This window comes from Callospermophilus lateralis, chromosome 8 (assembly GCF_048772815.1).
Source record: "Callospermophilus lateralis isolate mCalLat2 chromosome 8, mCalLat2.hap1, whole genome shotgun sequence".
In the NCBI taxonomy this organism is placed as follows: domain Eukaryota; kingdom Metazoa; phylum Chordata; class Mammalia; order Rodentia; family Sciuridae; genus Callospermophilus; species Callospermophilus lateralis.
The window spans coordinates 400,215-427,936 of NC_135312.1; the positions used below are offsets into that span (position 1 = coordinate 400,215).

Here is a 27,722-nt window from a genome sequence, read left to right on the forward strand (position 1 = left end):
GCTACCAGCAAGGTCAGGAGCTGCTCAGCTGCTAATCTCTCCATCATGTGTTTGTTTCAGAAACAAGAGCCCATAAGTGCTGTCTCTTTCCTTCCAAGAATAGCCTTCTCATGGGACTGCTGGTTACTCTAACTCTGGGTACTGTCCTATCTTAGCTGCCCTTTGCCCTGTTACCCCATGGCAACTTGGAGACAATTTAACTTGCTCCTTTGGGTAGCTTTTAGTTAAGCCTAGCAGTGATCCCACAGAAAAATTTTTTGTCATCAGCCCTTGCTCATTTAAATTATCTGTATGATATGTCCTGTCCACAACTTAGAGAAATAAAAACAATAGCAGTGAGACTTAATCTAATATTAATGTTCATTTACTTATTTTTAATGACATAAGGATTTTTGTTTTGTCTCGGTTTGTGTTTTGTCTTTTCAGTTCCCATGAGTCCTGTGACCTAAAGTAAAATAAACCCCTAGATTTTAAAATGGCGGCTGCTTTTTCCCTGGCAGGGAAAATTGGGCAAGCCATTTACATGCACATTTCCCCTTCAAAGGTAGATGATAACGTCACAAGGCATTTGGATACAGTATTAAAAAGAGGAGATTGGGACATGCTAATCCTTCACTACCTGGGCCTGGACCACATTGGCCACATTTCTGGGCCCAACAGCCCCCTAATTGGGCGCAAGCTTAGTGAAATGGACAGCATCCTGATGAAGATTCACACCTCACTGCTGTCCAAGGTGAGACTTCTGGGGCTCATCGTATGGGGATGGGTTTAGCATTGCTGATATTCAGAGAAGAGACCTACTTAGGTGAGTGCCACACTCCTGGCTATGCTCAGTCTTCCCAGTAATCCTGAACACCTTCCATTTCATTGTTCTTTGGCAGTGGAGCTCATATTCTGTCCAGGAGAGGCAAATAAGAAGGTAATAACCAAGAAACCAGTATGTTCAAAAGCAATTGGTGCCAAGGAGAACACAGGCGGAGGGAGCGGCACCCCTGTTCTGAGGACCTGCCATAGTTTTAATGGCCTTCTGTGAGGACCTGCACAGTGTGAGCAGAGAATCAAAGGGAGAGAGGGGTAGACACTTTGCCTGCAGGTGGGTGCCAGCCAGAGAAGCAGCAGAGGCCCAGCAGAGCCTGGCTACCACAACAGGAGCAGTGAAGGCCCGTGGAATCTCCTCACGTGGCTCAGAGCTCTCTCTGGGCACTGGGGTTTTATCCTCAAACAGTCCTGTAATACATCCACTGACAGATGAGGAAACTGGGAGTCTCATGCCTGGGGCTCACAGTCTGGAAGTGGTAATGACAAATCCTTAGCTTGGGAGACCACAAACAGCCTTCCTGCACTCTCTGAGCTACACTTGGTCCAGTGTGTTTCTCCCATGCCATCACTTGACTCTGACCCTTCAGTCTGGCTCTAGGCTTATGGAAAAAGAAATCCAGTTTGCTGAGGAGTGCCCATTGATGAAGGAGAGCTAAAATCTGCACTGCTCCTTGGCAGGATCACACATGCTCTGCAGTGTAATGGCAGCTGACCCGGTCCCCTTGCCTTTCAGGAGAGAGAGACTCTCTCACCCAGTTTGCTGGTTCTTTGTGGGGACCACGGCATGTCGGAGACGGGGAGTCATGGGGCCTCTTCCACAGAGGAAGTAAGCACACCTCTGATCCTAATCAGCTCTTCATTTGAAAGGAGACCCGGTGAGAACTTAGCAGCGTTTAACATTGTGAAACTGTCTGGTTTTAATTTTTAAAAACTAAACAGGTTTCAAATATCGTAAGCCATATGGAATAAGAGTTAAGGGGAGAGGGGCAGTAAGGATTTGGAATTCACACCCCTGACTGTAATTCTTAAAATACAAATACTCTGTATAGGAATTTTGTTGTTGGAATGTTACTGCCTGGGTATCTGGAATTATTAAAAGAAAACTGCCAGCAGCCAGGTGCAGTGGCACACACCTATAATCCCATCAGCTCGAGAGGCTAAGACAGGAAGATTTCGAGTTTGAAGCCAGCTGCAGCAATGATGAGGTGCTAAGCAACTCAGTGAGACCCTGTCTCTAAATGAAATACAAAAAAGGACTGGGGATGTGGCTCAGTGGTTGAGTGCCCCTGAGCTCAATCCCTGGTACCCCTCAACCCACAAAAAAACCTGCCAGCAGCTTTTAGAAATTTGAACTGCATGTATGACTGAAGGAAATGTGAATACGTAAACTTTTAAAAATATATCTGCTGTGTAAAGCCACACATTGAACAACAGTGTCGGCCAATTGGGGACGCAGTCAGAGCAGAATTGGCTGAGGCCCATTCCTCAGTGTCTGATGTGACACCCTCTCTGACCCACAGTGCTGTAAGCTCCTCAGGGCTACCCACCCTGCAATCCTGTCAGTCCCCATGGGTCTGGCCTATGCCTCCACAACTTGACTGACACATTCACAGTGGATGCAGCAATTATTTATATTATGCAGCTGAGATCAATGGATAGTTTCTAACTCTGGTCTCACCCACCCTGCAGTATCAGTCATGCTGGCCCCAAAGCTCCTGGAGCTGCCCATTTTTCTGATTTTTCTCCCAGCTCTCTTTTTCAGTCCTTGTTGCTAGCTCAGCCTCGTTCCTGATCTTTTTTGCAGTCTGCCTTTTTGTGTTATTCTACCCTATCTCCTAAGGGTGTGCTTGTCCACTTCTGCATCAGTGGTTGAAAATACCACAGATAGGCCACACCTGCCAGGTTTCCTCCACTCTCTGACCTCCAAAACTGTATATACACCCAGCTGCTCCCCTGCCCCTGAACTTGGATCTCACAGATAGAGCCAGTGTGGCAGCTTCACACCTGAACTGTCTCCCAAGTTTGTCCTTCCTTATCCCTGCCAGCAAGTGTCACCACTATCCACATGGGTCCCTCTTGTCCCACTTCTTTCTCACTCTCCACATTCCTTTCCATCAAATTTCCCTGTACATAAAACCTTTCAGTGGTTGAACTTAGGATAAAGATCCCATAAAGGCTTCTTGCCAGCCCTATTGTTTCCTCCTAGCCACTTTCCCCATTGCTTATGTACCCTGCCTCTGCCCTCAGCAGGCACTTCCTCACCTGCCAACACCCTTGTCCTCACCCCTGTGGTCTCCTGCCCCTTGGTCCTAGTCTAAGTTACATCACCTATCAGCTCTTCCACTGCACCCTGTGCTCCCTGCATCATTCTTCACCAGCTTTGTCATTATAGGCTTGTTTGTGGGATTCACAGCAATCTGCCTTCTCTTTCCACACTGAGTCAGAGGGGGGCAGGACCACTATATGCCAAGAGCCCCAGACATTGCCTGATGTGTGACAGGTGCCAAGAATTATTTGCTAAATGAATGAATCTTCAAACTAAGGGAGGATTGGTTGGGGAAGTGCTTCCACCTGCTTCTAGCTCTTCATAGCTTTCTCCTCTTGGGTGTCTGGCCCCTAAGATGTATCACTGGCTCTTATAACCCAGCCTTTCCCGGTGACAGCTTAAAAGCCTGCCTCCTGGTTGGTGTACACACTGAGCCACAGCACCCAGTTCTGGTGCCTGATTCCACATCCACACCCTGGGCAAGGTCATTGTGCATCTCTCATATCTGAAAGAGGGACCCTCCCTTCATCCACTGTTTGGTCACTCAAAAGGGGTTTATTGAGCACCTGATAGCCAGCTGCTGTGCTGGGCACCACTGGATTAACAAAAGGGAGCAGGCACAGCCTTTGCCATGGAGAAGGTGAAAAAGAGACTGTCAAGCTGGCATTCTTTATGTGGGAATGTTAGAGTCATTGTGTAACAGAATGCCAACATTTCATCTCTAAGACTTGTATTTAAGAATCAGTAGGGTTGGCATTGTGGCTCAGTGGTAGCATGCTCACCTAGCAAGCGTGAGGCCCTGGGTTCAATCCTCAACACCACATAAAAACAAATAAAGGTATTGTGTCCATCTACAACTAAAAAATAAATAAATATATATATATATATAGAATCAGTGGCACTGTCCATGAGTGCTGTGGGTACAACGGGCTTGGGTCCTGATAGTGGCTCTGTCTGGCTTCCCAGCAGCAGGTGCTTCTTAACCCCCATTGGCCACATCTTGAGCCATATTACGTGCCCTATAGTATCTTCACAGAGATGGGCGAGTCGTCACAGTCAATTTTAGGACATTTCCATCTTCTAAAAATGAGGCCCCTTGCTTTTGGCCCCTACCCTCCATTCCCCCCAGTGTGGGCAGTCACTGCTTTGCTTTTGGTGTCTGTGGATGGGCCTCCTGAATGTGTCACATGCAAGGAAGCTGTCCCATTGTAGCCTCAGTGCTGCACTTAAGGTAATGCTTCTGCAGGCTCATTGGTCTTTGTTCCTTTCTGTTATGGAACCATATTCCGTGGTGTGGACAGACCACATTCCCATTCCCTGGTGGAGGGGCCCTCGGCTGCTTCTGCTTTGCTGCTGTGAACACTGTGTGCTGTGTTTGGGAGGGCATCAGTGTTTTCTTCCTGGACAGCTCTGCCCTGCCGGACATGCTGCATTTCTGTTTGCTGGCAGCTGGCAGCTGGCAGCAGGATGGTATACATACAGTTTTATATCATTGCTTTTCTAATCAGTTCAGAGGAAGCAGAAGAAATGTGCTTCTGCACTATCTCTTAGGTCTACATGATCACCTCCACTGCTGTTCTTTCCTTTTTTTATTATTCTAATTTGTCATACACGATGGCAGAATGCAATTCATTTCATATTACACATATAGAACACAATATTTCAAGTCACTGATTGTACACAAAGTATTTCACACCATTTGTGTCTTCATACATGTACTTAGGGTAAGATGTCTAACTCATTCCACCATCATTCCTACTCCCCTTGCCTCCTCCTTTCCCCTCCCTCCCCTTTGCCTTATCTAAAGTTCCTCCATTCCTCCCATGCTCCCCCTCCATTGCCATTATGAGTCAGCATCCTCATATCAAAGAAAACATTCGGCCTTTGGTTTTTGGGGATTGGTTTGCTTCACTTAGCTTTATATTCTCCAACTTTATCCATTTACCTGCAAATGCCATGATTTTACTCTCTTTTAATTCTGAGTAATGTCCATTCTATATATGTACCAAAGTTTCCCTATCCATTGAGCTACTGAAGAGCATCTGGGTTGGTTCCACAATTTTTTAAAAAATATTTTTTAATTGTAGTTGGACACAGTATCTTTATGTTATTTATTTATTTTTATGTGGTGCTGAGGATCGAACCCAGGTCCTTGCACGTACTAGGCAAGCACTCTACCACTGAGCCTCAACGCCAGTCCTGGTTACACAATTTAGCTATTATGCATTGTGCTGCTATAAACATTGATATGGCTGTGTCCCTGTAATATGCTTTTAAGTCCTTTGAGTATAAGCCAAAGAATGGGATAGCTGGGTCAAATGGTGATTCCATTCCAAGTTTTTCAAGGAATCTCCATACTGCTTTCCAGATTGGCTGCACCAATTTGCAGTCCCACCAGCAAAGTATGAGTGTGCCTTTTCCCCCCATTCTCGCCAACACTTATTGTTGTTTGTATTCTTGATAACTGACATTCTGACTGGAGTGAGATGAAATCTTAGAGTAGTTTTGATTTGCATTTCTCTAATTGCTAAAGATGTTGAACATTTTTTCATATGTTTGTTGATTGATTGTATATCATCTTCTGAAAAGTGTCTGTCCAGTTCCTTGGCTCATTGATTGGGTTATTTGGTTTTTTGGTGTTAAGGTTTTTGAGTGTTTTTTATATCTTAGAGATTAGTGCTCTATTTGATGTGCTTGTGGTAAAGATTTTCTCCCATTCTGTAGGCTCTCTGTTCACCTCATTGATTGTTACTTTTGCTGAGAAGAAGCTTTTTAGTTTGAATCCATCTCATTTATTGATTCTTGGTTTTAATTATTGAGCCATAGGAGTCTTATTAAGGAAGTTGGAGCCTAATCCAACATGATGGAGATTTGGGCCTATTTTTTCTAATATTAGGCGCAAGGTCTCTGTTGTAATTCCTAGGTCCTTGATTCACTTTGAATTGAATATTGTGCATAGTGAGAGATAGAGGTTTGATTTCATTTTGTTACATGTGGATTTCCAGTTTTCATAACACCATTTGTTGAAGAGGCCATCTTTTCTCCAATGTACATTTTTGGCACTTTTTTTGGTGGGGGGAGGGTACCAGGGATTGAACTCAGGGCACTTGAGCCACATTCCCAGCCCTATTTTGTATTTTATTAGCAACAAGATCTCACTGAGTTGCTTAGCACCTTGCTAAATTGCTGAGGCTGGCTTTGAACTTGCAATCCTTCTGCATCAGCCTCCTGAGCCACTGGAATTATAGGCGTGCACCACCATGCCTGGCAGCATCTTTGTCTAATATAAGATAACTGTAGTTATGTGGGTTAGTCTCTGTGTCCTTTGTTCTGTACCATTGGTCTATAGGACTATTTTTGTGCCAATATCATGCTGTTTTTGTTACTATTGCTCTGAACTATAGTTTAAGGTCTGGAATAATAATGCCACCAGCTTCACTCTTGCTAAGGATTGCATTGGCTATTCTGGATCTCTTATTTTTGCAGATGAATTTCATGATTGCTTTTTCTATTTCTGTGAGGAATATCATTGGGATTTTGATTGGGATTACATTGAATCTGATTTAGTGCTTTTGGTAGTATGGTCATTTTGACAATATTAATTCTGCCTATCTAATGTAGATCTTTCTATCTTATAAGGGCTTCTTTAATTTCTTTTTTAGTGTGCTGTAGTTTTCATTGTAAAAGTCTTTCACCTCTTTCATTAAGTTTATTCCCAAGTATTTTATTTTTTGAGGCTGTTGTAAATGGGGTGGTTTTCCTAGTTTCTCTTTCTGAGGATTGGTCACTGATGTACAGAAATGCCTTTAATTTATGGGTGTTAATTTTATATCCAGCTACTTTACTGAATTCATTTATTAGTGCTAGGAGATTTCTGGTGAAATATTTTGGGTTTCTAGGTATAGAATCATATTGTCTGTAAATAGTGATAATTTTAGTTCTTCTTTTCCTATCTGTATCTCTTTAATTACTTTTGTCTATCTGATTGTTCTGGCTAGAGTTTCAAGAACTATGTTAAATAGAAGTGGTAAAAGAGGGCAACCCTGTCTTTCTCCAGTTTTTAGAGGAAATGCTTTCAGTTTTTCTCCATTTAGAATGATGTCGGCCTGGAGCTTAGCATAAATAGCTTTTACAGTGTTGAAGTATGTTCCTAATATCCCTAGTTTTTATAGCATTTTGAACATGAAGGGATGCTATATTTTATCAGATGCTTTCTCTGCATCTATTGAGATGATCATATGATTTTTATCTTTGAGGCTATTGATGTGGTGAATAACATTTATTGATTTCTGTATGTTGAACCAACCTTGCATCCCTAGAATGAACCCTACTTGATCATGGTGCATTATCTTTTTGATATGTTTTTGTATTCAATTTGCCAGAATTTTGTTGATAGTTTTTGCATCTATATTCATTAGAGATATTGGTCTGAAGTTTTCTTTCTTTCATGTGTCTTTGGTTTTGGAATCCGGGTGATATTGGCCTCATAGAATGTGTTTGGAAGTGTTCCCTCTCTTTCTATTTCATGAAATAGTTTGAGAAGTATTAGTGTTAGTTCTTCTTTAAAGGTCTTGTAGAACTCAGCTGTGTATTCATCCAGTCCTGGGCTTTTCTTAGTTGATAGGCTTCTGATAGCATCCTCTATTTCCTTGTTTGAAATTGATCTGTTTAATTTGTGTATATCATCCTGATCTAGTTTGGGCATATTGATGCCTTTGATATTTTCTATTTTATTGGAGTCCAAATTTTCAAAATAATTTCTAATTATCTTCTGTATTTCTGTAGTGTCAGTCATAATATTTCCTTTTTTATCACGGATGTTAGGAATTTTGAGTATTCTCCCTCTTTTTGTAGCATGGCTAATGGTTTTTCAATTTTATTTATTTTTCAAAGAACCAACTTTTTGTTTTGTCAATGTTTTCCATTGTTTCTTTTGTTTCAATTTCATTGATTTCAGCTCTGACTTTAATTATTTCCTGTCTTCTACTGCTTTGGGGGTTGATTTGTTCTTTTCCTAGGGCTTTGAGAAGTAATGTTAAGTCATTTATTTGTTGACTTTTTCTTCTTTGAAGGAATGAACTCCATGCTATGAACTTTCCTCTTAGAACTGCCTTCATAGTGTCCCAGAGATTTTGATATGTTGTATCAGTGTCCTCATTTACCTCTAAGAATTTTTTAATCTCCTCTTTGATATCTTTTGCAACTATTGTTCATTCAATAGCATATTATTTAGTCTCCAGGTGTTGGAGTATCTTTTATTTTTTATTTTATCATTGATTTCTAATTTCATTCCATTGTGGTCTGATAGAATGTCGAGTAGTATCTCTACTTTTTTTATTTACTAAGATTTGCTTTGTGGCATACTATATGGTCTATTTTAGAAAAGGATCCATATGCTGCTGAGAAAAAAGTGTATTTGCTCATTGATGGATTATATACTCTATATATGTCAGTTAAGTCTAAGTTATTGATTGTATTATTGATTTCTATAGTTTCTTTTTTTAGCTTTGTTTGGAAGATCTATTCAGTGGTGAAAGAAGTGTATGAAAGTCACCCAGAATTATTGTGTTGTGGTCTGTTTGACTCTTGAGCTTGAGAAGAGTTTGATTGATGAACATAGATGCTCCATTATTTGGGGCATATATATTTATAACTGTTATGTCTTGTTGATTAATGGTTTCCTTAAGCAGTATGAAATGTACATCTTTATCCCTTTTGATTAACTTTGAATTGAAGTCTACTTTATTTGTTTTGAAGATGGAAACCCCTGCTTGTTTACATAGGCCATGTGAATGGTACATTTTATCTCAACCTTTCACCTTCAGTCTGTGGGTGTCTTTTCCTATGAGATGAGTCTCTTGAAGGCAGCATATTGTTGGGGGTTTTTTTTAATCCAATCTACCAGCCTATGTCTTTTTATTTGTGAGTTTAGGCCATTAACATTTAGGCTTATTATTGAGACGTGATTTGTATCACCAGTCATTTTTTGTTATTTTTGGTATTTAGCTTAACTGGGTTTCTCCTTTGGTTGGTTTTTCCTTTACTGTAGTTCTTTCCTTTGCAGATTTTCATTATTGTTTTTCATTTCCTCCTCCTGGAATATTTTGCCAAGAATGTTCTGAAGTGCAGAGTTTCTTGCTGTAAATTCTTTTAGCTTTTGTTTATCATGGAAGGTTTTTATTTCATTGTCAAATTTGAAGCTTAATTTTTCTGGATATAAGATTCTTGGTTGGCATCGATTATCTTTTAGAGCTTGGTATATGTTGTTCCAGGATCTCCTGGTTTTGACAGTCTGGGTTAAAAAAATCTGCTGAGATCGAAATTGGTCTTCCCTTATAGGTAATCTGATTTTTCTTTCTTGTAGCATTTAAAAATCTATTCTTATTCTGTATGCTAGGCATTTTCATTATAATGTGTCTTTGTGTAGATCTGTTGTAATTTTATACATTTGATGTCCTATATGCTGCTTGTATTTGATTTTCCAGTTCATTCTTTATGCTTGGGAAATTTTCTGATATTATTTCATTGAAGAGATTGTGCATTCCTTTGGTTTGAATCTCTGAACCTTTCTCTATTCCAATAAATCTTAAATTTGGTCTTTTGATGGTGTCTCATAATTCTTGGATATTCTGTTTATGGTTTCTTACCATCTTCACTGTGAGATCAACTTTATTTTCAGGATTGTATATTTTGTCTTTATTATCTGAGGTCCTGTCTTCCAAGTGATCTAGTCTGTTGGTTTTGCTATCTGTTGAGTTTTTTAATTGTCTTATTGTTTCTTTCATTTCAAAGATTTCTGTTTTTTTTTCAGTATCTCTCTCTCTTTCTTGAAATAATATCTTGCAACCTCTGTATTTGCTCTCCTATCTCTCTGTTGGTGTGATTGATGGTTGCCTGTATTTGGTCCCTTATGTCTTTGTTGGAGTGATCGGTTTTTGTTTTTATCTGCTCGCTTAGGTCGTTCTTTAATTCCCAAATCATTTTAGTTATGTATATTCTGAATGCCTTCTCTGACATTTCACCTATTGTGCTATCTATGGATTCTGTTGTTGTAGTATCTTGGTTTGTTGGGGCACTTTCCTCCCTTATTTATTCATGATGTCTATGTATCTTTCTCTCTTGCAGTGTTATCTGAGGTATCATAGCTTCTGCCCTATTGTCTTTTAGTGTCCCTATAGATTATCTATACCTCACTATTAAGGAAGAAATCAATATTACAGCACTCAGTGTACCCAACATGCAGCCATATATCAGTTAGCTTCTATTTTTACATTTATAGCTTTGTCACTATAATCAGAAATGATGAGTCCGGTTATCTTCTACCATATAGTCAATAGGTTTGCTTAATGGTTTACAGTTTCTAGTGGAAGAAGGGGGCCTGGGGGGTTGGCTGAGATGTTTATGAGGTAGGATGTGAGAATATGGAGGTATTAGGTTATATGACTAGTGAGAGGGAAATCATAAGAAATTAGCTATTAGTAGGAGAAACAAGAGATAAGCAACCCCATGCAAGACTCCGTTACCTCAGCGACAGGATAACTGTTAGCACCCCTAGTAGAGAAACCTCTGGTGCGGCAGGCCCACAGGGACCTTGGTGACTTCTTACCAGGTCCTTATTGTTATCCCTTAATAGAAGCGGCAATATCTTGAAATTATATTTTACCACAACTTACTGTTGAAGAAGCCGGTTATTTGTCCCACGGATCTCCTGCAATGGATTTTGCTGCTTGTTCTCTTCAGTGTTAACTGAGACTTTCTCTATCCATCTTATGGGTTTCCTCTGACCCAGACACCAAGCAGATTCAGGCGGTGGGTTTGTTCAGTTCTGTCTGTTCTGGTATGCTTTGGTCAGGTCTGTTTGTTCTGGTTCGTTTTTTATTCTGATTTATTCTTTTCTGGTCTGTTCTGGTTTGTTCTGGTCAGGTCTACTTTGTTCTGGTTTATTCTGGTCTGGTCTCATTTTCTCTGGTTGGTTTGTTCTGGTTTGTCCTTTTCTGGTCTGTTTGGTCTGTCCTGTCTGGTCTAAGCAGGGCTGCTTGCCCCAGGAAGGATATAGTCTCTGGCTATCTGCTGTATTGTGATTCTGGCAGCCATTGAATGTCAACTAGGTCCAGAAGTTCAGTGGAGTTTGTAAACCATGTTGTTTTAACTATTATAGGTATTTCCTATAGGTATTATATTATAGGTAATTATAGATAATATATTATAGGTATTTCTTAGCCAGTGCCTTAGTCCATGAGAGCTGCTATAATAGAATGCCACAGATAGATAACTTAAAAGAAAATAAGTTTATTTCTCAGTTCTAGAGCCTGGAAAGGCCAAGGCCAAGACATGAAATATGGAGCACTCCATCTCCACATTGGAGCTTAAATGCTTCCTCTTACCAAGGGGAGGGGTGCTGATATTCACATGGCAGAAAGCATAAGGGCAAGAAGGACTCACTCCTTCTGCCAAGCCCTTTAATAACAGCATTGGCCTTATAAGCTGACGCCTGCCCAGAGGCCCCAGGCCTAGCACTGTGCATTGGAGATGATGCTTCCATCACACAATTCTGGGAGATGCCTTCAAACCAAAGCAGCCAGAATAATGCTATAAAGAAAGCTCCCCCATGTGCCTGCTTTTCTGTTGCCCAATGTTATCACTTATATGAGAGAGACAAGAGGGCTGGGGTTGTGGCTCAGCGGTAGAGCACTCGCCTAGCATGTGCGAGGCCCTGGGTTCCATCCACAGCACCACATAAAAATAAATAAATAAAGATATTGTGTCCAACTAAAAAATAAATATTAAAAAAAAGAATTTTAAATTTAAAAAAAGAGAGACAAGAAATGGGGGTTATTCCTCACTAATTTCATTTTGATGAATGAGTTCACAACTAAGTTTGCTCTTCTTTTTAGTATCGTTGTGAACTTATGGAGTTAGGCATGTTGATTTGATTCCACTCATCAGTTATTTTTAGTATTCAATTGCCACATCTTTGGCCAGTGGGAATATCTTTGTATCAGCTCCTGAGTCCTTTAGACAAGGCCTTGGTGGTAGTTGTCTGCTCTCCTGGCCCTCTGGTCTGTGCAGTGTTGCTAGTCCATTGTGCGGTGTCCTTGAGACCTGATCGGCTTCCACCTTTTCCTTTGAGTGGAAGTACTGTTTGAGGGCCACCCTCTCAGAGATGGAGGTGCCTGCTGATGCTGGCCCCTCTGTTCTCTGGACAGAGTAAGGAAATCTAAGATAAAACAGGCTTGAGTTCATATTCAGGATGATGCAGTGAACTGCTTAGACCTTACTCTGTCCTTTCATTACCCTCTAGGAATACTGGGTTCATTGTCTCCACTCAGCAAAGAATTGAAGAACAGGACACAGAGAGAGCAAGCAAGCAGCAGGTTTATTCTAAAAGTGACAGAGATAGACTTTCTAAAGAGAAGGGCCCCAGAGCTGGGTGCCTGGTGGGGGAGTTTTGGCTTGTTCTTTTTATGGTCTCTGGAATTTCCTCCTTTCCTCCCCTGTCCACACTCTTCTCACTATTATTGATCGGTGCTCCTTCTGTCTACCTGTCTACTTCAGTTTTTCTATCAGATCCCCTGCTTACGAGCACAAGTACAGAAGTGTCTGTCTGGGCCTTGCTTGTGTTCACAAGCCTTTTGTTAACCAGGATATTGACCACATCAGAAGACCCTCTCCATGCTGCTTTGTTCTGGTCCTGCCTCTGACCTCCTCACTCACCATCTTGCCCTGGCTGCTTAAGCCCTTTACATCTCCCTCACTTTCAACCTCCCAACCTGGTTATCAGCACCCAAAGTTGATAGTTAGGGGCGTATGACTCACCTGTGCCATCTCTGGCAGATATATGATCTCAGGAGTGTGAGACCTGGGCAGGTGGGGGTGGATCTGTGTTGTGCTTTTGTTTTGTTTTAGCTTATTGTTAAATACACACACACACACACACACACACACACACACACACACAGGAAGAAAACAAATAATAAAATCGTAGTGGAAAGTTCCTTCTAAGCACAACCCAGAAGCCATTGTTAAAGGATCAGTCGACAAAATAAATTTGACCAAATGAAAAAGTCTGCACAGCCACAAATTACTACAATTAAAGTAAAATCTGCACAGAGTCACACTTGAGTATCCAAGAGACCAACACCTTGCTGGGCCATCTGGGTAGACTTCCTAGTGACAGAGGAAGACCTGCAGGCCTGTTCACAGCCTCTGGCGGGGATGGGGCTGCTGGCTCTTCTTACAGATGAGAAAACTCAACCAAGCTGAATTTCTTCAAGTTTGTGCTGGACAGTGGCAGAGCAGGACCTGAATGGACCTATTGCCTGACACCACACCCACCATCCTTGCAAGGGGCTAGCAGCCTGGCCTGCTGCTGTTGGACTTGAAGACCTTTCATTACAGGCAGACATCTTGCAGCTCCAAGTCAAGGGTGACACCTGCTCAGTAAATTCAGCCTCATTCTGATCTCCCTAGGATAAGCATCTGCTCAGGGTCCACTGAGAGAGCTGAGCCAGGGGGCCTAGAGAGAACCCAGAGTGTTCTGAAACTAATATAGTCAGGTTTAGTGTGGACTGTTGACATCACTAAAGTGGCCACTCTTGGCCTCTGCAGGACTGCCTGCCACCTCCATGCTCAGCCCTGCTCAGCAACTCATGCAGTACTGAATTGTTTGTTAGTCTCTCCCAGGAAAGTGTCATTCAGTAAATTTTTTTGACACACAAAGCAAGGATGTGGTTTCTATGTGAGTCTATGGTGAATGTTTTGAAGAGATGGGTGATTTGTAGAAGGCCAATTTCAAGAATGCATACCATCTCCCTGTCATTTAGAATGTTCTCTCTTCTCTAGGGGACATCCGACACCCAAAGCGTGTCCAGCAGACTGATTTGGCTGCAACACTGGCAATTGGACTTGGTTTGCCAATTCCTAAAGACAGTGTGGGGAGTCTCTTATTCCCAGTTGTAGAAGGGAAACCAGTGAGGGAACAACTGAGATTCTTACACCTGAACACAGTGCAGCTCAGCAAGTTGCTGCAGGAGAACATGCCATCTTATGAGAAAGGTAAGCTAACTGGCAGTTCCCAGCCTCTGAGGTCACCATCTGTGTCCCGTGTTCCCATGTGCTTTGTGCTGTGCATTGTGGTTGTCATGGGCTACTTTGTGTTTCACGCTCTTCCACCATGTCCCTGTCTTCCTGACCTTCAGAACCCACAGATGCATCATCTAGGTGTGGTTCCTTCATAACCATATTCATTCTGCTAACATTCACCATGTTCTTCTTATGAGCCAAGGAGTGTTAAAGGCACTGGAGATAAGCACACATGGCACAAGGTTTCTGTCCCCACAAAACCTTCCAGAGGGAGGAAAGAAAAGTACCATGGTGGATGCCAGATGGCCACCTTGAGAAAGAATGCACAGGGAAGGGGAGTGCAGGAGTGGGTGCTGGCGACAGGACTTACCTTTGAGTAGATGCCCAAGAGGGAGCCCCACAGGCTGAGGAGACCAGGTGCTGCAGCAGGGACATCAGAGAGATATGGGGGCCCACTGGGCATCGGAGGGCTTTGACTTTTATTCTGGGTAAGGTCGGGGGCACTGCAGGGTTTTGCACCAAACCCAGAATCTTGGGCCTGTGTTTTCCAAGGCTCTCAGGAGAAAATGAGTCAGAAAGCAATTGCAGTGCTCTGGGGAGAGAGGAGGCTGCCGGTGGCAGTGGAATCTGGGAGAAACAGTTACACTGTGGATGTTTTGAAGGGAGTGAAACAGGATCTGCTGGAGCTCTGGGATACAAGGTCATAGAAGACCCATGGGAAGGATGGGCCTCTGTGTTCTCAGCGTGGCAGTGAAAGGGGGCTATCATACACTGCTATGGGCAAAACTTTGACAGGAGCAAGTTGGCAAGGCAGGGTCGTGGGGCACAATGATCGGGAAGCCATGAACCAGAGTTTCATGAGGAAGCAGTGGGCAACTGTGTCAACTACTGGGAACTGACTGCTGACCTGCAGTACAGGCTCATCAGGACCTGCAGACCAGCTCAATGGGATACTGGGGAAGCCTGGTTGGGGTGGTACAGGTGAGGACAATAGAAGGTGAGCAGGGAAATGGACTGGGTTGATGTGGGGCTGAAAGCAAGTGTTTTCAATTTAAGCCAGAGCTACAAAGGATGTTTATGTGCCAATAGGAATGGTCCTGGGAGGAACAAAAAATTTTAAATTAATTTTAAAAAATGGTCCCTGGATAAGAATGTGCCTTCCTGGGGCCCTCTGTAGATATTTGAGTTTTGTTTTGTTTGTTTGTAGAGCATTAGAGTTATACACAGTAGTTGGATTCATTTTGACAAAATCACATATGCTTGGAATTTGATTTATTCCATTTCAGTCCCAGGTGCCCCCTTTTCTCCCTCCTTCTGTTCCACTGATCATCCTTCCTCTCATTTATTTATTTTTGGTTGGTGTTTTCTACCTTCACATACAGGTAGAATCACCTGTGGTATACTGACATATGCATATAGCATGATTTTGTTAAATTCATTCCCCATTTTCTCCCCTTTCCCTTCCCTCCTCCCTCCCTCTCAATCTCCCTCTTCTACTCCATTGGTCTTCCTCTATATTTTTATGATATCCAATCCCCACCCCACCTTTTCCCCTTATTTTTCTTTAGCTTAAGCATATGAGAGAAAATATTTGACCCTTGATCTTCTGAGTCTGACTTGTTTCACTTAGCATGATGTTCTCCAGTTCTGTCCATTTGCTGAAAAAAGTAAGATTTCATTATGTGTATGTACCACATTTTCTTAATCCACTAATCTATTGACGAGCATCTGGGCTGGTTCATAATTTGGCTTTTGTGAATTGCACTGCTATACACATTGATGTGGCTAGGTCACTGTAGTATGCTGATTTTAGACTTTTTGGATAAATACCAAAGAGTCAGGTAGCTGGGTCATATGGTAGTTCCATTCCTAGCCCTTTGAGGAATCTCCATGCTGCTTTCCAGAATGGTTGTATGAGTTTGCAGTCCTACCAACAGTGTATGAGTGTACTTTTCCCCCTACATCCTCACCAGCATTTATTATTATTTGTATTCTTGATCATTGTCATTCTGACTGAAATGAGATGAAATCTTAGTGTAGTTTTTATTTACATTTCCCTGTTTACCAGGGATGTTGAACATTTTTTTACAATTTGTTGAATTGTATTTTCAAATGCTTTACTCTGCCACATCCAGGCACATCAAATACCAACTCGCCTGACCCCAGGCCCCCTCTGGAGTCTAGAGAAGGTGCCTCCGGTTTGAGGCAGCACTTGACCTGATGTTAGCAGGTCTTCCTCTTGGAGGTTGTGGAGTGCTGCCAGCAGCAGGTGACACTGTGAGTGTCACATGTAGAAGACAGGCCTTGCAACTGGGGACTGGCCAGGAGCCACAGGCAACAGGGTGGGAGGACCTGCTGAGCCAGCGCATAGCCATGAGGTGCCTAGGGAGGAGCTTCTTGCAGGTGAGGCCTAGGCAGCACACATTTCAGTCCAGACCAGACCCAACTATTACTTTTGGTTGTTTCATTTTTTCCAAAAATAGTTTTTATTAGCATGATAGTTTTTCATATTTATTGTTGTTAATGTGTACCCTTTCTCTTGCACTAGAAAAAACACCAATGAAAGCAAGAGACAACGGAAGCATTGTTTGCCTATTTCAGAAATATCAGGGTAGGAGAAATGGAGAGCCAAAGTGAGTAGGGGAAGAGATGACCCTGCCAGACAAACCCAGGACGGCCCCTGGAATGAGGAAACATCCCTGGGGTCCTACACCCCCAAGAAGCCTGTGTCCACACTGTCCGTACATGTGCTGACACAGAAATGGTATAGCTCTCAGCAAAGCCTATAGAGACCCACTTTACCCATCCTGTCCTTGGGCAGTCTTTCCACTCTTGTGGGACTGGCTGTTCCTTGCCTCAGGATCTTTGCACATGCCTGGGATCCTTAACTTTCAGCTTACAAGTCAGACTATCCTTTTCCTACCCCACTTACAATCTTAAATCAGTTCCTCCCCATTACCAGAGATCTTGCATTATACCATCTGCTTTTCCTTTGCAGCATCCTTCTCAGTATATAAGGGGGTGTGTGTGTGTGTGTGTGTGTGTGTGTGTGTGAGAGAGAGAGAGAGAGAGAGAGACCCCTACAGAACCCTGCCAAGGAAGCAGGAATTGTACCTATTCACTCACCATGTGTCTTACCCAACATACCACCCTTGGCCTATAGTTAGGGCTCAGGAAGTGTGTGTTTGGATAAATGAACATGTGGCCCCATGTCTCTGTGATTCCTGGATGGGGACGTTGTGGGGTATAGACACAGGTGCCTGTGTTTCTCTCTCTTAGAGGAACTGTGGACACAAGTGGCCCACTTCAGGGTGGGAAGTGCAGCATCTTGTTGCCAGCTTTGGAGTTTCACCCTTAGTTCAGATGTCTACTCCCACCGCTCTGTGAGTAGCAGGTGATTTGCCCTCTGTCTTAGATGCTGCCTCTGGAAACAGGCATGATGCTCACATGACACTCCCAGCTCATTGCTATGGAAAACAAGGAATAAGTTGCTTGGCATGGTGCTGGCCATTGCCTCTTCCAGGTCACATCCTCCAGCTCTCCCAGGTTGGCTTGCAGGCCTCGGGGTACATGTCTGGGGCTTGTGCCACAGGCTCTAGACTTCAGCAGCTAATGGTCACTTGCTGGGCAAGGACCGAGGTGTGCTCACAGAATCCCTCAAGCTCAGTGTCTGGTTGGGGAGCCTGCTGATGGGCACACTAAGACCGCCCTCCAGTGGCCCTTCTGGAGCATGAAGACTCAGAGAGGAAGTTCTTGGTTTACAGACCCATCTGGTCACTAGTAAGTGTGATCCAGCAAAGACTTAGCCCAGCCAGCTCTAGAAAAGGGCCATGTCAGCCTTGGTCTCCAGCAGACATGAGGCTGGGTTCTTTTGGGAGCTGGCATTCCATGTAGGCTGCACCACTGGCCATCCTGAGCAGGGACAGGCCTCAGTGGTGCTAGTACAAGGACAGAGGGCCAGCCTTTGCTGGGCAGGTAGGCATGGTGGGCAAGGTCCCCACACACACTGCCAAGACAAGCATTCTGCAAAATAGGGCCTGTCAGTAATGCACTTCAGGGTAGTTTTAATACTGCACAAGAAGAGTGGAAAGAGACAACAGGGAGGAAGGGGAAAGGCAAGTGAGGGAGGTGAAGAAGGAATCCAGGAGGAGCAGCAGCAGACATTTCTGTCACTGTGTGTGCTGATGACCCAGGCCTGACAGTGCTGATAATGGACACACACATTTCCTCAGCTTCCTCAGCCCCTCCCCTAAAGGGACAGAGAGGTATCTGTTCTAAAAATGTGCCAAGAAAAACCGAATACTCTGGAATTGTGTCTGTTCTGACATGCGTGTGATCTTTTGGTTCTCTTGCTAGATCCCGGATTTGAGCAGTTTAAAATGGCCGAAAGGTTGCATGGGAACTGGGTCAAACTACACTTGGAGGAAAACCGTTCAGACATCCTGCTCAGCCTTGGAACCAAGGTGCTCAGGCAGTACCTGGGTGCACTGAAGACCCTGAGTCTGTCTCTGAGCACACAGGTGGCCCAGTACGATATCTACTCAATGGCAGTGGGGACTGTCGTGGTTTTGGAGGTACGGATATTCATGGAGCCATGGCTCAGGTGCTAAATTTGTTTGGTAACTCAGCCAAAATAGGACAGTTCAAAATATATATAATAAGGTTGTTGCTAAACAAGAAAACTGAATTTTTCAACCCTTTTGTTTTGTGCCTTGACTTGGACACAAAGCAGTGCATGCAACAGGTGTCTACCCTCAGCGTTGCCATGGGAAGAGAAATAATAAGGCATGTGGTTTGGGTAGACAGTTAAAAGTAATCCTTCAATGGGCTCTTCTGACCTCACTGTATGAGCAGCTGATGAGCTCAGAGGGATGCCCCCCGGTCACAGAAACCACTGGTGTTTTTCTGTTCCAGGTTCTCACCCTGCTCCTCCTCAGCACCCCACAGGCGCTGCGCAGAGGGGCCGACCTGGAAGTTCCTCTGCGGTCTCCTGTGTTTTCCCTGCTCTTTTATTTGGTATTCCTCGTTCTTTCGGCCATTCACGTCATAGTGTGCACCTCAGCCACAAGTTCCTGCTACCTCTGTAGCCTCCCGTGGCTGGTGGCAGGAGGGCTGATGGTTCTGGTTTCCGCACTGCTCTGTGCAATTGTCTCCACTCTCACCCGGACCATCATCGAGAACACTCTCCTGAGGAAGGTAGGCTGTATCCACGTACGCTCTTGTTATGTCGGCCAGACTTCCAGTCATCAGACATTGGTTGAACACCTGGCATGTACCAGTATAATTCTGGTAGGGCAGTTCCCTGGGATAGCCACATACCAAAGGGGTTAGTTGGGAAGGACCTCAGCAGCCACCCAGACCTCTGGCATCTTGACTGCAAGGTTATGGTTGTAGTCACGTCCCAGCCCTTTATTCTCAGTTGAGATAAAAAGGTTTCCTGAACTGGGGAGGAAGTAGAAGCAGAGCTGCTACACAAGGATGGGGAGTGTGAGTCTGAGTCCTAGTAGGCCCTTGCCCTGTGGTTGAGAGACAGTCTCAGGTAGACACACAGGAGATGGCCCTGCTCATCTGGTCAGCCTCGCCAAGTGCAGTTTTCTTTTCAAGGCTGACATTTTCCTTTGCAATTCTTAGTCTCTGGTTTGGCACCTTTGTTTGTGAGCTTAGAGGTGGTGACAGGAAGAATGGATAGTTGCAGTTGGGTCCAGAGTGCCCTGTGCAGAGACTCCAGCCCCATCCCATGCAGCTGCCATCCCTCCTTGCTGTATCTGGGCCCAGGCACTCATGTGTCCCTAGGACATGATGGTCTTCATCCACAGCTGCATCTCTAGGGCCTGGCTGGGCTCTTGGTGACTCTCCCTGGGTACCTCACAAGCAATGGTTTCAAAAGAATACGAACAGTTGCGCCCTCATCTCGAGCTGTCTTTGGCCAGCCTGCTTCATGGATAGTACTGTGTGCCACCCTTGTCATCTTAACAGAAACCATTGTAGTGGGGATCATGGAGTTCTGGAAATTCATGGAGAAATTAGATGTCTGGTTTAAGGAATTTATCAGGGTCCTTTGGTTTTGAACAACAGGAACTGGCATGGAAGCGGGAGCAGGAGGGCTGGGTCAGGAGCCACTGGCCAGTGCTCCGAGCTCTGTCACTGCCCAGAGAGCCCAGGTGCTTTCAGTCTCTGCCACCGAGCTTATGACTTGCAGTCCAGGGTGAGGACAACTGGCTGGCCATGTGGTGTCAATGTCCCAGAAGCAGGGGAGGGGTCTTCCAGAATGGGCAGCAGGCACTGGGCTGAGGACCAGCAGGTGTCTGTAACAGGGGGTTCTTCGCTGTGAGTGAGGATTTTAGCACATGCAGAGAGACACATGTCATTTTCAGATTACTACGGAAAATGCATTTCCTCCTCACAGAATGCAGCTCTCCCCAGCTCCAGGTGGTCAGAGATGGACCTTCTCCTGATGCTGGGCACAGCAGGCCATGTCCTGAGCCTGGGTGCCAGCAGCTTTGTGGAAGAGGAGCATCAGACCTGGTACTTCCTGGTCAATACCCTGTGTCTGGCTCTGAGCCAAGAAACCTGCCGTAGCTGCTTTCCAGGAGATGACAGCAAGCCTCAGCACAGTGTCCACATGCTGCAGGACAGTGCAGTCTACAGAGCCCCCATACTCCACAGAGCAGGCCACGCCTCCCCCTCCTCAGAAGCACTTGGGGGCCACGCACGGTGGGCTATCCTGGCAAGCCCCTGGCTAGTGCTGGCCTGTTGCCGACTGCTGCGGTCCCTGAACCAGACGGGAGTGCAGGGAGCCCACAGGCCTGACCTCGGCCTCTGGCTCACCAGGTAAGCATGAGCCTCAGCTATGGGCTAGACCCTCTGTAGGTGATGGTCACACACTAGGTCTTTTACATTTAGGCCTGTTTTATCTTACGAATAGGATAATGTAAGGAATCTAAAGAAATGAGCAAACGTAACTCAGGAACGAGTGTTGAAAGGTGGCCTGATAGGTTTTCGGTACTGAATTACAGATAACTGATCATGATTAAGACCCTGAATTCTAGAGTGACTGCTCCTAAGATGTGACTCTAGGTTGAGCTCATAGTGGCTAAATCTGCACTGCTGCCTGGGACAGGAAGGATGAGGTCAGCTGGGCCGGGGGCTGGGGCCTCTGCTGCAGCTCTGCCCTTTGTAGCTCCTTCTTCCTCTTGTCAACTCTCTTTCTCCATCCGGGAGGACAGAGCGTGTGACGATGGTCAGCACTATGAGCCTCTTACTGTGGCTGGAGAGCACAGAGAAAGTGAACTATAGCGGACAGGAGCATTTAAAGTAAGGATGGTACACACGAAGGAAACTGAGGCAGCAGTCAAGATGGCTCTTTTACTGGGGTGCTAAAATGGACAAGAACAGCAAGAGGAGCAGACAGTGACCATCTGCTCAATTCATGGACCTCATAACTGCAAAACACAGCAGCAGTGCTGCTCCTCTGGGGCCCAGGGAGTTTCAGGCTCACATCACAGGTTATCTTGCACCTGTGATGATGAAGCCCAGCTTGAGCACAGGTGAGCCAAAGAACCCTGACCCCACATGGCCTCTCCTTTGGGATTCCCTAGTGCTGAGTCAGCAAGTTGCGTGTTCCAGCAGACCGCTGGTGTCTGCCGTGTGTCCCAGAGCAGCCCTGGAAGTGAATGCCCAAGCTGGAGATTAAGGAGCAGGGCTAGAGAGAGGCCAGGCCACTGAGCCCGACTGTGTGAAGTTTCTGCCCCAGAAGACCACAGTGACACCCCCACTTCATATTTTCTTGGGAAATTGAAGCATTGGAACAGTCCTGGCATGTTGTTGGCCTGTCATCTCAGGCATGGACATGCTGCTGCTTGCCTCCTGAGCTGTCCTTGCACTGTCCGAGCATTCCTGTTGATGGTAAAGAGGCAGCAGCATCCTGTTGGAAAGGCCCCTGCCTTCTCTGTGGTGGTGTGCCGCAGTGCAGAAGAGCACCCGAAATGGTGGCGCAGTTCAAACCAGGCGACCCCAGGAAGGTCCACGGTGCTGACCATCCTCCTGACTTGACACTGCCACATCACTCCTCAGATTTCTGAAGTCTTTTCCCCTTTCTGTGTGTGCCTTGGAAGAAAGTTACTCATCCATTTTACCACTGCTGCCAGTCTGAGCTGTGTGAGTATGAGCTGTGTACCCTGTACTCTGTGTACCATGTGCTCTGCCCACTCCTCCTCGCCCAGGAGACTGTGGGGTGGCAGCCTGTGAATTCATCTGTGAGTGAGGGGCACAGGCCAGGAGAGGAGGGTCCAGGGGACTGGGACCGTGTGTACCTCTGAGTCCATCTGTGAGGGCAAGGGAGACTTCAGCTTGGCAGTCTTATTTGTAACGTTTGAAGAACCTTTGTTTGAATTTAAACAACCAGCCTTTTTTTTTTTCCCCCTTATCAGGAAAATTAGCTGTTTTTACATATCTATCATTACTATGAGACTCAGAGGTCACTAGTTTGGTAATGATTCTGCATTTTCTGTTTCATTTCAGCTCTGACCATAAGGTGGAGCTCTCTGGCCTGGCCGCTCTCTCCCTGCTGGTGATCTTCTTGTTGGTTCAGAGAGGGTGCTCCCTGGTGTCCAGAGCAGCCTTGGCTCTGGGGCTGCTGGGTGTTTTCTGCTACAGGGCAGCCATTGGGAATGTGCTGTTTCCATGGCAACCAGGCAACAAAGGCTTTTCAAAGTAAGTGCCCTGGACACATGAGAACTTGATTTTAGAAGTATCTTTGTATTTTATGGTAATTTATGTCCTAAAAAATGCCATGCCAATCTTACAGCACTAGAGCTTGGTTTTTGTGAATGGTGATTTCATCAATAGCTACTAGAGCTTACCAAACCTTAATGAACTACTCTGTTAATTCTTTTAGGAGAGAAAGAAAACTTGGAAATAAGGTCATTGAGATATGACTGTAGAGATGAGAGGGTGACAGTGAGTGCTGCTCCCCAGCAGGTGGGAAAGGAAGCAGAGACCCTCGTAGTTTACAGTGTGCTCCCAGAGGGCCAGGAGCTCGTGCTACGCCTATCAGGAGCACTCAGTCACCACTGTTTCTACCTGCTGGTGGCCACTCTTCTGCTTGGGGGTATGGTGGTACAGGCTCTGCCTACTCCTGAGGGGTGGCAACCATAGCTACCCCTTTGACAGGCTGTCTTTCTTCTTAAGCAGCTCTTGAGGTAAGGCAGAGGGCAGGAGGGATGGAGAGGCAGGCATGCTCCCTGAGGCATCCCTTACAGTTGCGAGAGTCAGGACAAGGCAGCTGTCTGATGAGAATGGTGACCCTCACAGTTCTATGGAAGCTCTCAGGCAGGACACTGTGGACCAGCAGTCTGTATCACTGTCATATGACCCCAACAAGTGTGTTTCACTTTTCATATTTATATAAAAGACTGAAATAAAATATTGGTAATTATATTTAGAACCTGAGGTCATAGGTGGATTGTAATCTTCCTTTTTACGTATTATTAAAACTTATGTGTGTCTAGAATTCACAAGTATTGGTTCTCTAATTAAGCAAAAGGTCCAGCTCTGAGCAGGGGTCGTGGCGGGGCTATGCAGGTGGTTGTGGGGTTCGGAGGCATTCCAGAAGCACGTGCTGACAGAAATGGTGTTGAGGCAGTGCCTGCTGGCAGGGGGCAGCAGCATGGTAGGGCTTCCTGCCCCAGAGGCTGGGGAGGTCAGTGCCAGAGCAATCCATGGAGACACCTCAAAAGCTGTTGGCTTCCCAGTCGGAGACCTGGCAGACTTCCAGGCAGAACACTGTCACACAGTGCAGTATGTGAATGAGTTCCTCGTTTCTTCCCAGGTTTATGTGCCTGATGTCAGCATCTCTCACTTCAAGACTTCAACCACCTTGCCTTGTCTTTCCTGCTATCTGCATCATGTCCTTTGCTGGTGTCCAGAACATAGCCAGTGTGCCTTTTCTTTCTTTCTTTTCTTTATTTTTTAGTTGTAAACAGACACAATACCTTTATTTTATTCTTTATTTTTACGTGGTGCTGAGGATTGAACCCAGTACCTCACACATGCCAGGCAAGCGCTCTACCACTGAGCCACAACCCCAGCCTGCCAGTGTGCCTTTTATTTCAGTGTGCTTCCTATAAAATGCGTCCATCTCTCTGCCCATCTGTCCTGCTTCTGAATACTTCCTGGTTACAGATCCACCTGGTTCTGGATCTGCTGTGGTTCTAGATTCATCCAGTATTTTAAGATCCCTTGCTTTTGGTACCTCACTCTCTTCTCCACTCAGAAGCCAGGCTTGGCTGGAGTGTGAGGTCAAGCAGGGTAGTCCTGGGGGTGCCAGAAGCACTGATTACCAGAGCAAGGCGGGTCCATGGGAGATGTCCAGTGACACCTCCCTCCTGTTCACCACCAGCAGCTCTGTCATCTTGTCCTCAGGAAGGCCCTCTTTTAGTCCCTCTTTCTCTTTGGAACTTCTTCAGTGGTTCTGACCTCAGAACCCACCTGGACTGTTCTCACTTTCGTCTTGGCCTGGGCATAGCAGGACACCTAAACTCAGCTGTCCAACCAGGGCCATGTAACAGGCACATGGCACGCAGTGCCCACACTGTTTGGATTAAACCAATCAAATTAAAAGATGAATATTTTTTAAGGCATAAACATTTCTAAGAAAACCTAATATAGGAACTCATTTTTCAAAACTGATATTATGTTGGTATTCACTTAAAATTTACTTAGTTGGTATTATTTTAAATGATCAGCTTTTTTAGTTTATATAAAATATATATGTTTTAGGAATATATGTGGCAAGGTGGCATGTGCGCTTACTCCCAGAAATTCAGGAGGCTGAGGCACAAGAGTCACGAGTCTAAGACCAGCCTGGGCAACTTAATGAGACCCCAACTCAAAATAAAAAAGGGCTAGGGTAGAGCTCAGTGGTAAAGCATCCCTAGATTCCATCCCCAGTTCCTCCAAAAAAAAGTAATATATGTTTCATAAGATGAAGTTCTCAAGTATGGTATCATAATTATATCCTTTATAGATTTAAATGAAGCTCTCAAGTACTTTGTTCATCATAGCACTTAGTATGTATCAAGTGTTTACTATCTGCCAAACACTTTATATGCTCTCTGTTGCTAATTGCTAGGACAGGCATGTGAGTTGTTGATGCTGCTCTGTTCTTTCCACAAATGGCAGAGCTGAATGTCGAAGTCAAAAACAGAGCTAGTAAGCAGCAGAGACAGGACTGAGTGGCTTGGACCATGGTACATTTTCCACATGTGTACATATAATTGTGCAGATCCTCGTTTAGATTTGCCCTACAGTGACACGCTCAGTCGCACACTTAGCATCTGTGAACTTGTAGACATTCCTGACAGCTGGGCTAGCACAGAGGATTTCAGTTAATGATGCAAAGCAGGTAGGTGGCTTTTCTGGTATGCTGCAGGGGTGCGGCTGTGGTCTTGCAACCAGGTGATCCTTGGACCACATGAGCAAGACTTCACCAACTCCATAAGGAAGGCACACATTAGGCTGCCCCTTGCAGGAAGATGGTGGAGGTGACACCCCTTCCACAAGGGTGTCATAGCCCCCTTAGCTGGCTGGGCACATTCAGGCACTCCCCAGTTATATGTGTTTTTCATGAGAAAATATGTATTTGAATTTTTCTAGCTGGTATGAATGAATTAACTTGTTTTGCTCTTTTTTTAGGGGTATTATTGAAGCTCGTTTTGTTTATGTCTTTGTCCTTGGCATTCTGTTCACGGGCACCAAAGACTTGCTTAAATCCCAAGTCATTGCTGCAGACTTCAAAATCAAGACTGTAGGTTTGTGGGAGATATATAGTGGATTAGTTCTTCTGGCAGCATTGCTCTTGAGACCACATAATCTTCCGGTATTAGCCTTTAGTCTCTTGATTCAGACTGTAATGACTAAATTCATCTGGAAGCCTCTGAGACACGATGCAGCTGAGATTACTGTAATGCATTATTGGTTCGGTCAAGCATTCTTCTATTTTCAGGTAGGTTGTTGTTATCTGGGTAGAAGACTATTAACTTTCAACGTCATTTAATCTTATAGTTTTCTTTGAGAAAATTCTACAAGTTGTAGAGTAATATTTGTTCAGTGGAAGAATTGTCAGTATGCATGATGAATTATGCTTCAATTTCATGTGATACTTTAAAAGTAGAGTACAGCTCCAAGGTGTGGATGAATGGGTGTAAGACAAGATTGCTGCTTTGCAGGGTCAGGGGGTCACCTAGTACCGACAGTTTAGGAGTGGGGTCTGCCCTTCACTAGCTTCAACAGTTAGTCACTGTGCTTCCTCATCCCTTTACCCTTGGTATTGGAGCTGTCCACCCTGGGCCTGAAGGATGGTCAGGGCATCTCTCCAGTGTTCAAAGACCCATCAGCAGCAGGCCAAGCCCACTTTGGGTATGCAGGGGTAGGACAACTCCTGGACAGGGGGCAAGCCTAGGAGGGATCCAGTTCTACCAGCCTCCTGGGATCCGCAGAGCAGGTGCCACCTCTCCTCTGATCCCCTCCCAACTCAGCTCCCTGACTGATCAGCTACGGGACATCTCTCTGTCTCCTCCATCAGCCTTCCTATGTCAAACAGACCCAGAGGCTCCCAGAGGCTTGTCTGGCTGTGTGTCTCAACAGGTCAGCCTCTTCCCCAGCCTCCTCTGCTCTTGGTTTCCTGAGCTCCCAGCATTACCTGTGGAGCAGCCCACAGCTAAATGGCTTGTCTCTGTTTGACCTCAAAGCCCAAGGGTGGTAAGTGAAATTAGAGAAATCTCTTAAGTCCTTGTGTAGCATGACCAGATGGAGACCATCATGCTGTAGAGTTCCCTGGCCTCCCAACTATCTCAGCCCCTGGTCACTCACTCCATATGCCAGCTAAGCTTCCCCACTGTAGACTCTGCTCCTGTGGAAGGCAGGGGCCCCTGGATGCCAGCATAGGGGTCCTTAATAGAATGCAGACAGCCGCAGGCACAGATGCTAATATCCAGGACTTCCCACCCAGTAACCTCTGGCAAGCACCTGCTTCACCTTAGTTTCCTTATCTATAAGCTGATAAGTGCCCTTATCCCAGGTTGTAGTGCAGCCAGGAGCTTAGTTGTGCCTGGCTCTGGTACGGAACATTTTTGATGCTGGTCGAAGAGACAGCTTTTGGAACACACTTTGCTCCAGGTTTGGCCCAGCTTCCACAGTGTGGCAGTAGGCAGCATGGGGCAGCAAGCAGTGCCCTCTGAGCTCTGCAGGCCACACCACTAGTGTTTCTGCACCAAGTACCCCCCTGTGCTGGGCTCCAGGCCTCACACTGACAGCCAGAGGAGTCCCTAGCTACCCTCCTGCTGTCTTCTTGTCCTTCTGTTCTCTGCCCCTCCCTTCCCTCCCTGACCTTCAGGTTGAGCTTCTTTCCCTTCACTGTCAGGTTTCCTGGGAGAAGAGTCAGAAGCTTTGCTTCTCCTGCATCTTTCTCTGAGCCCTGCGTTTGCTCCACAGCATGAGGATGGGAACATGGGTGTCCACTTGTGCCGGGTCCTGGTCTCTGTCTCAGTTTCCTCCC

The 27,722-nt window shown here is 45.2% G+C and overlaps 1 protein-coding gene across 7 annotated transcripts in view; it reads left to right on the forward strand.

Moving 5' to 3' along the window:
• The window catches only part of Pigg (phosphatidylinositol glycan anchor biosynthesis class G (EMM blood group)), a 71,263-nt gene that overhangs the window by 7,313 nt on the left and 36,228 nt on the right, over positions 1-27,722 (forward strand). For 5 of the 7 annotated variants that reach the window (XR_013092179.2, XM_076864913.2, XM_076864911.2 and 2 more), the window contains exons 4-11: positions 545-733; positions 1,553-1,694; positions 13,928-14,140; positions 18,524-18,741; positions 19,082-19,363; positions 20,574-20,998; positions 22,688-22,879; positions 25,862-26,171. Coding sequence is in view for 6 of the 7 variants with exons in the window: in XM_076864913.2 (XP_076721028.2) it covers positions 545-733; positions 1,553-1,694; positions 13,928-14,140; positions 18,524-18,741; positions 19,082-19,363; positions 20,574-20,998; positions 22,688-22,879; positions 25,862-26,171 (1,971 nt within the window). In the remaining variant the exon portion in view is untranslated. Of the gene's footprint in view, positions 1-544; positions 734-1,552; positions 1,695-13,927; positions 14,141-18,523; positions 18,742-19,081; positions 19,364-20,573; positions 20,999-21,393; positions 21,585-22,687; positions 22,880-25,861; positions 26,172-27,722 lie in introns of those variants that run through there. The other 2 variants (XM_076864915.1, XM_076864916.2) reach the window with 2 other exon arrangements.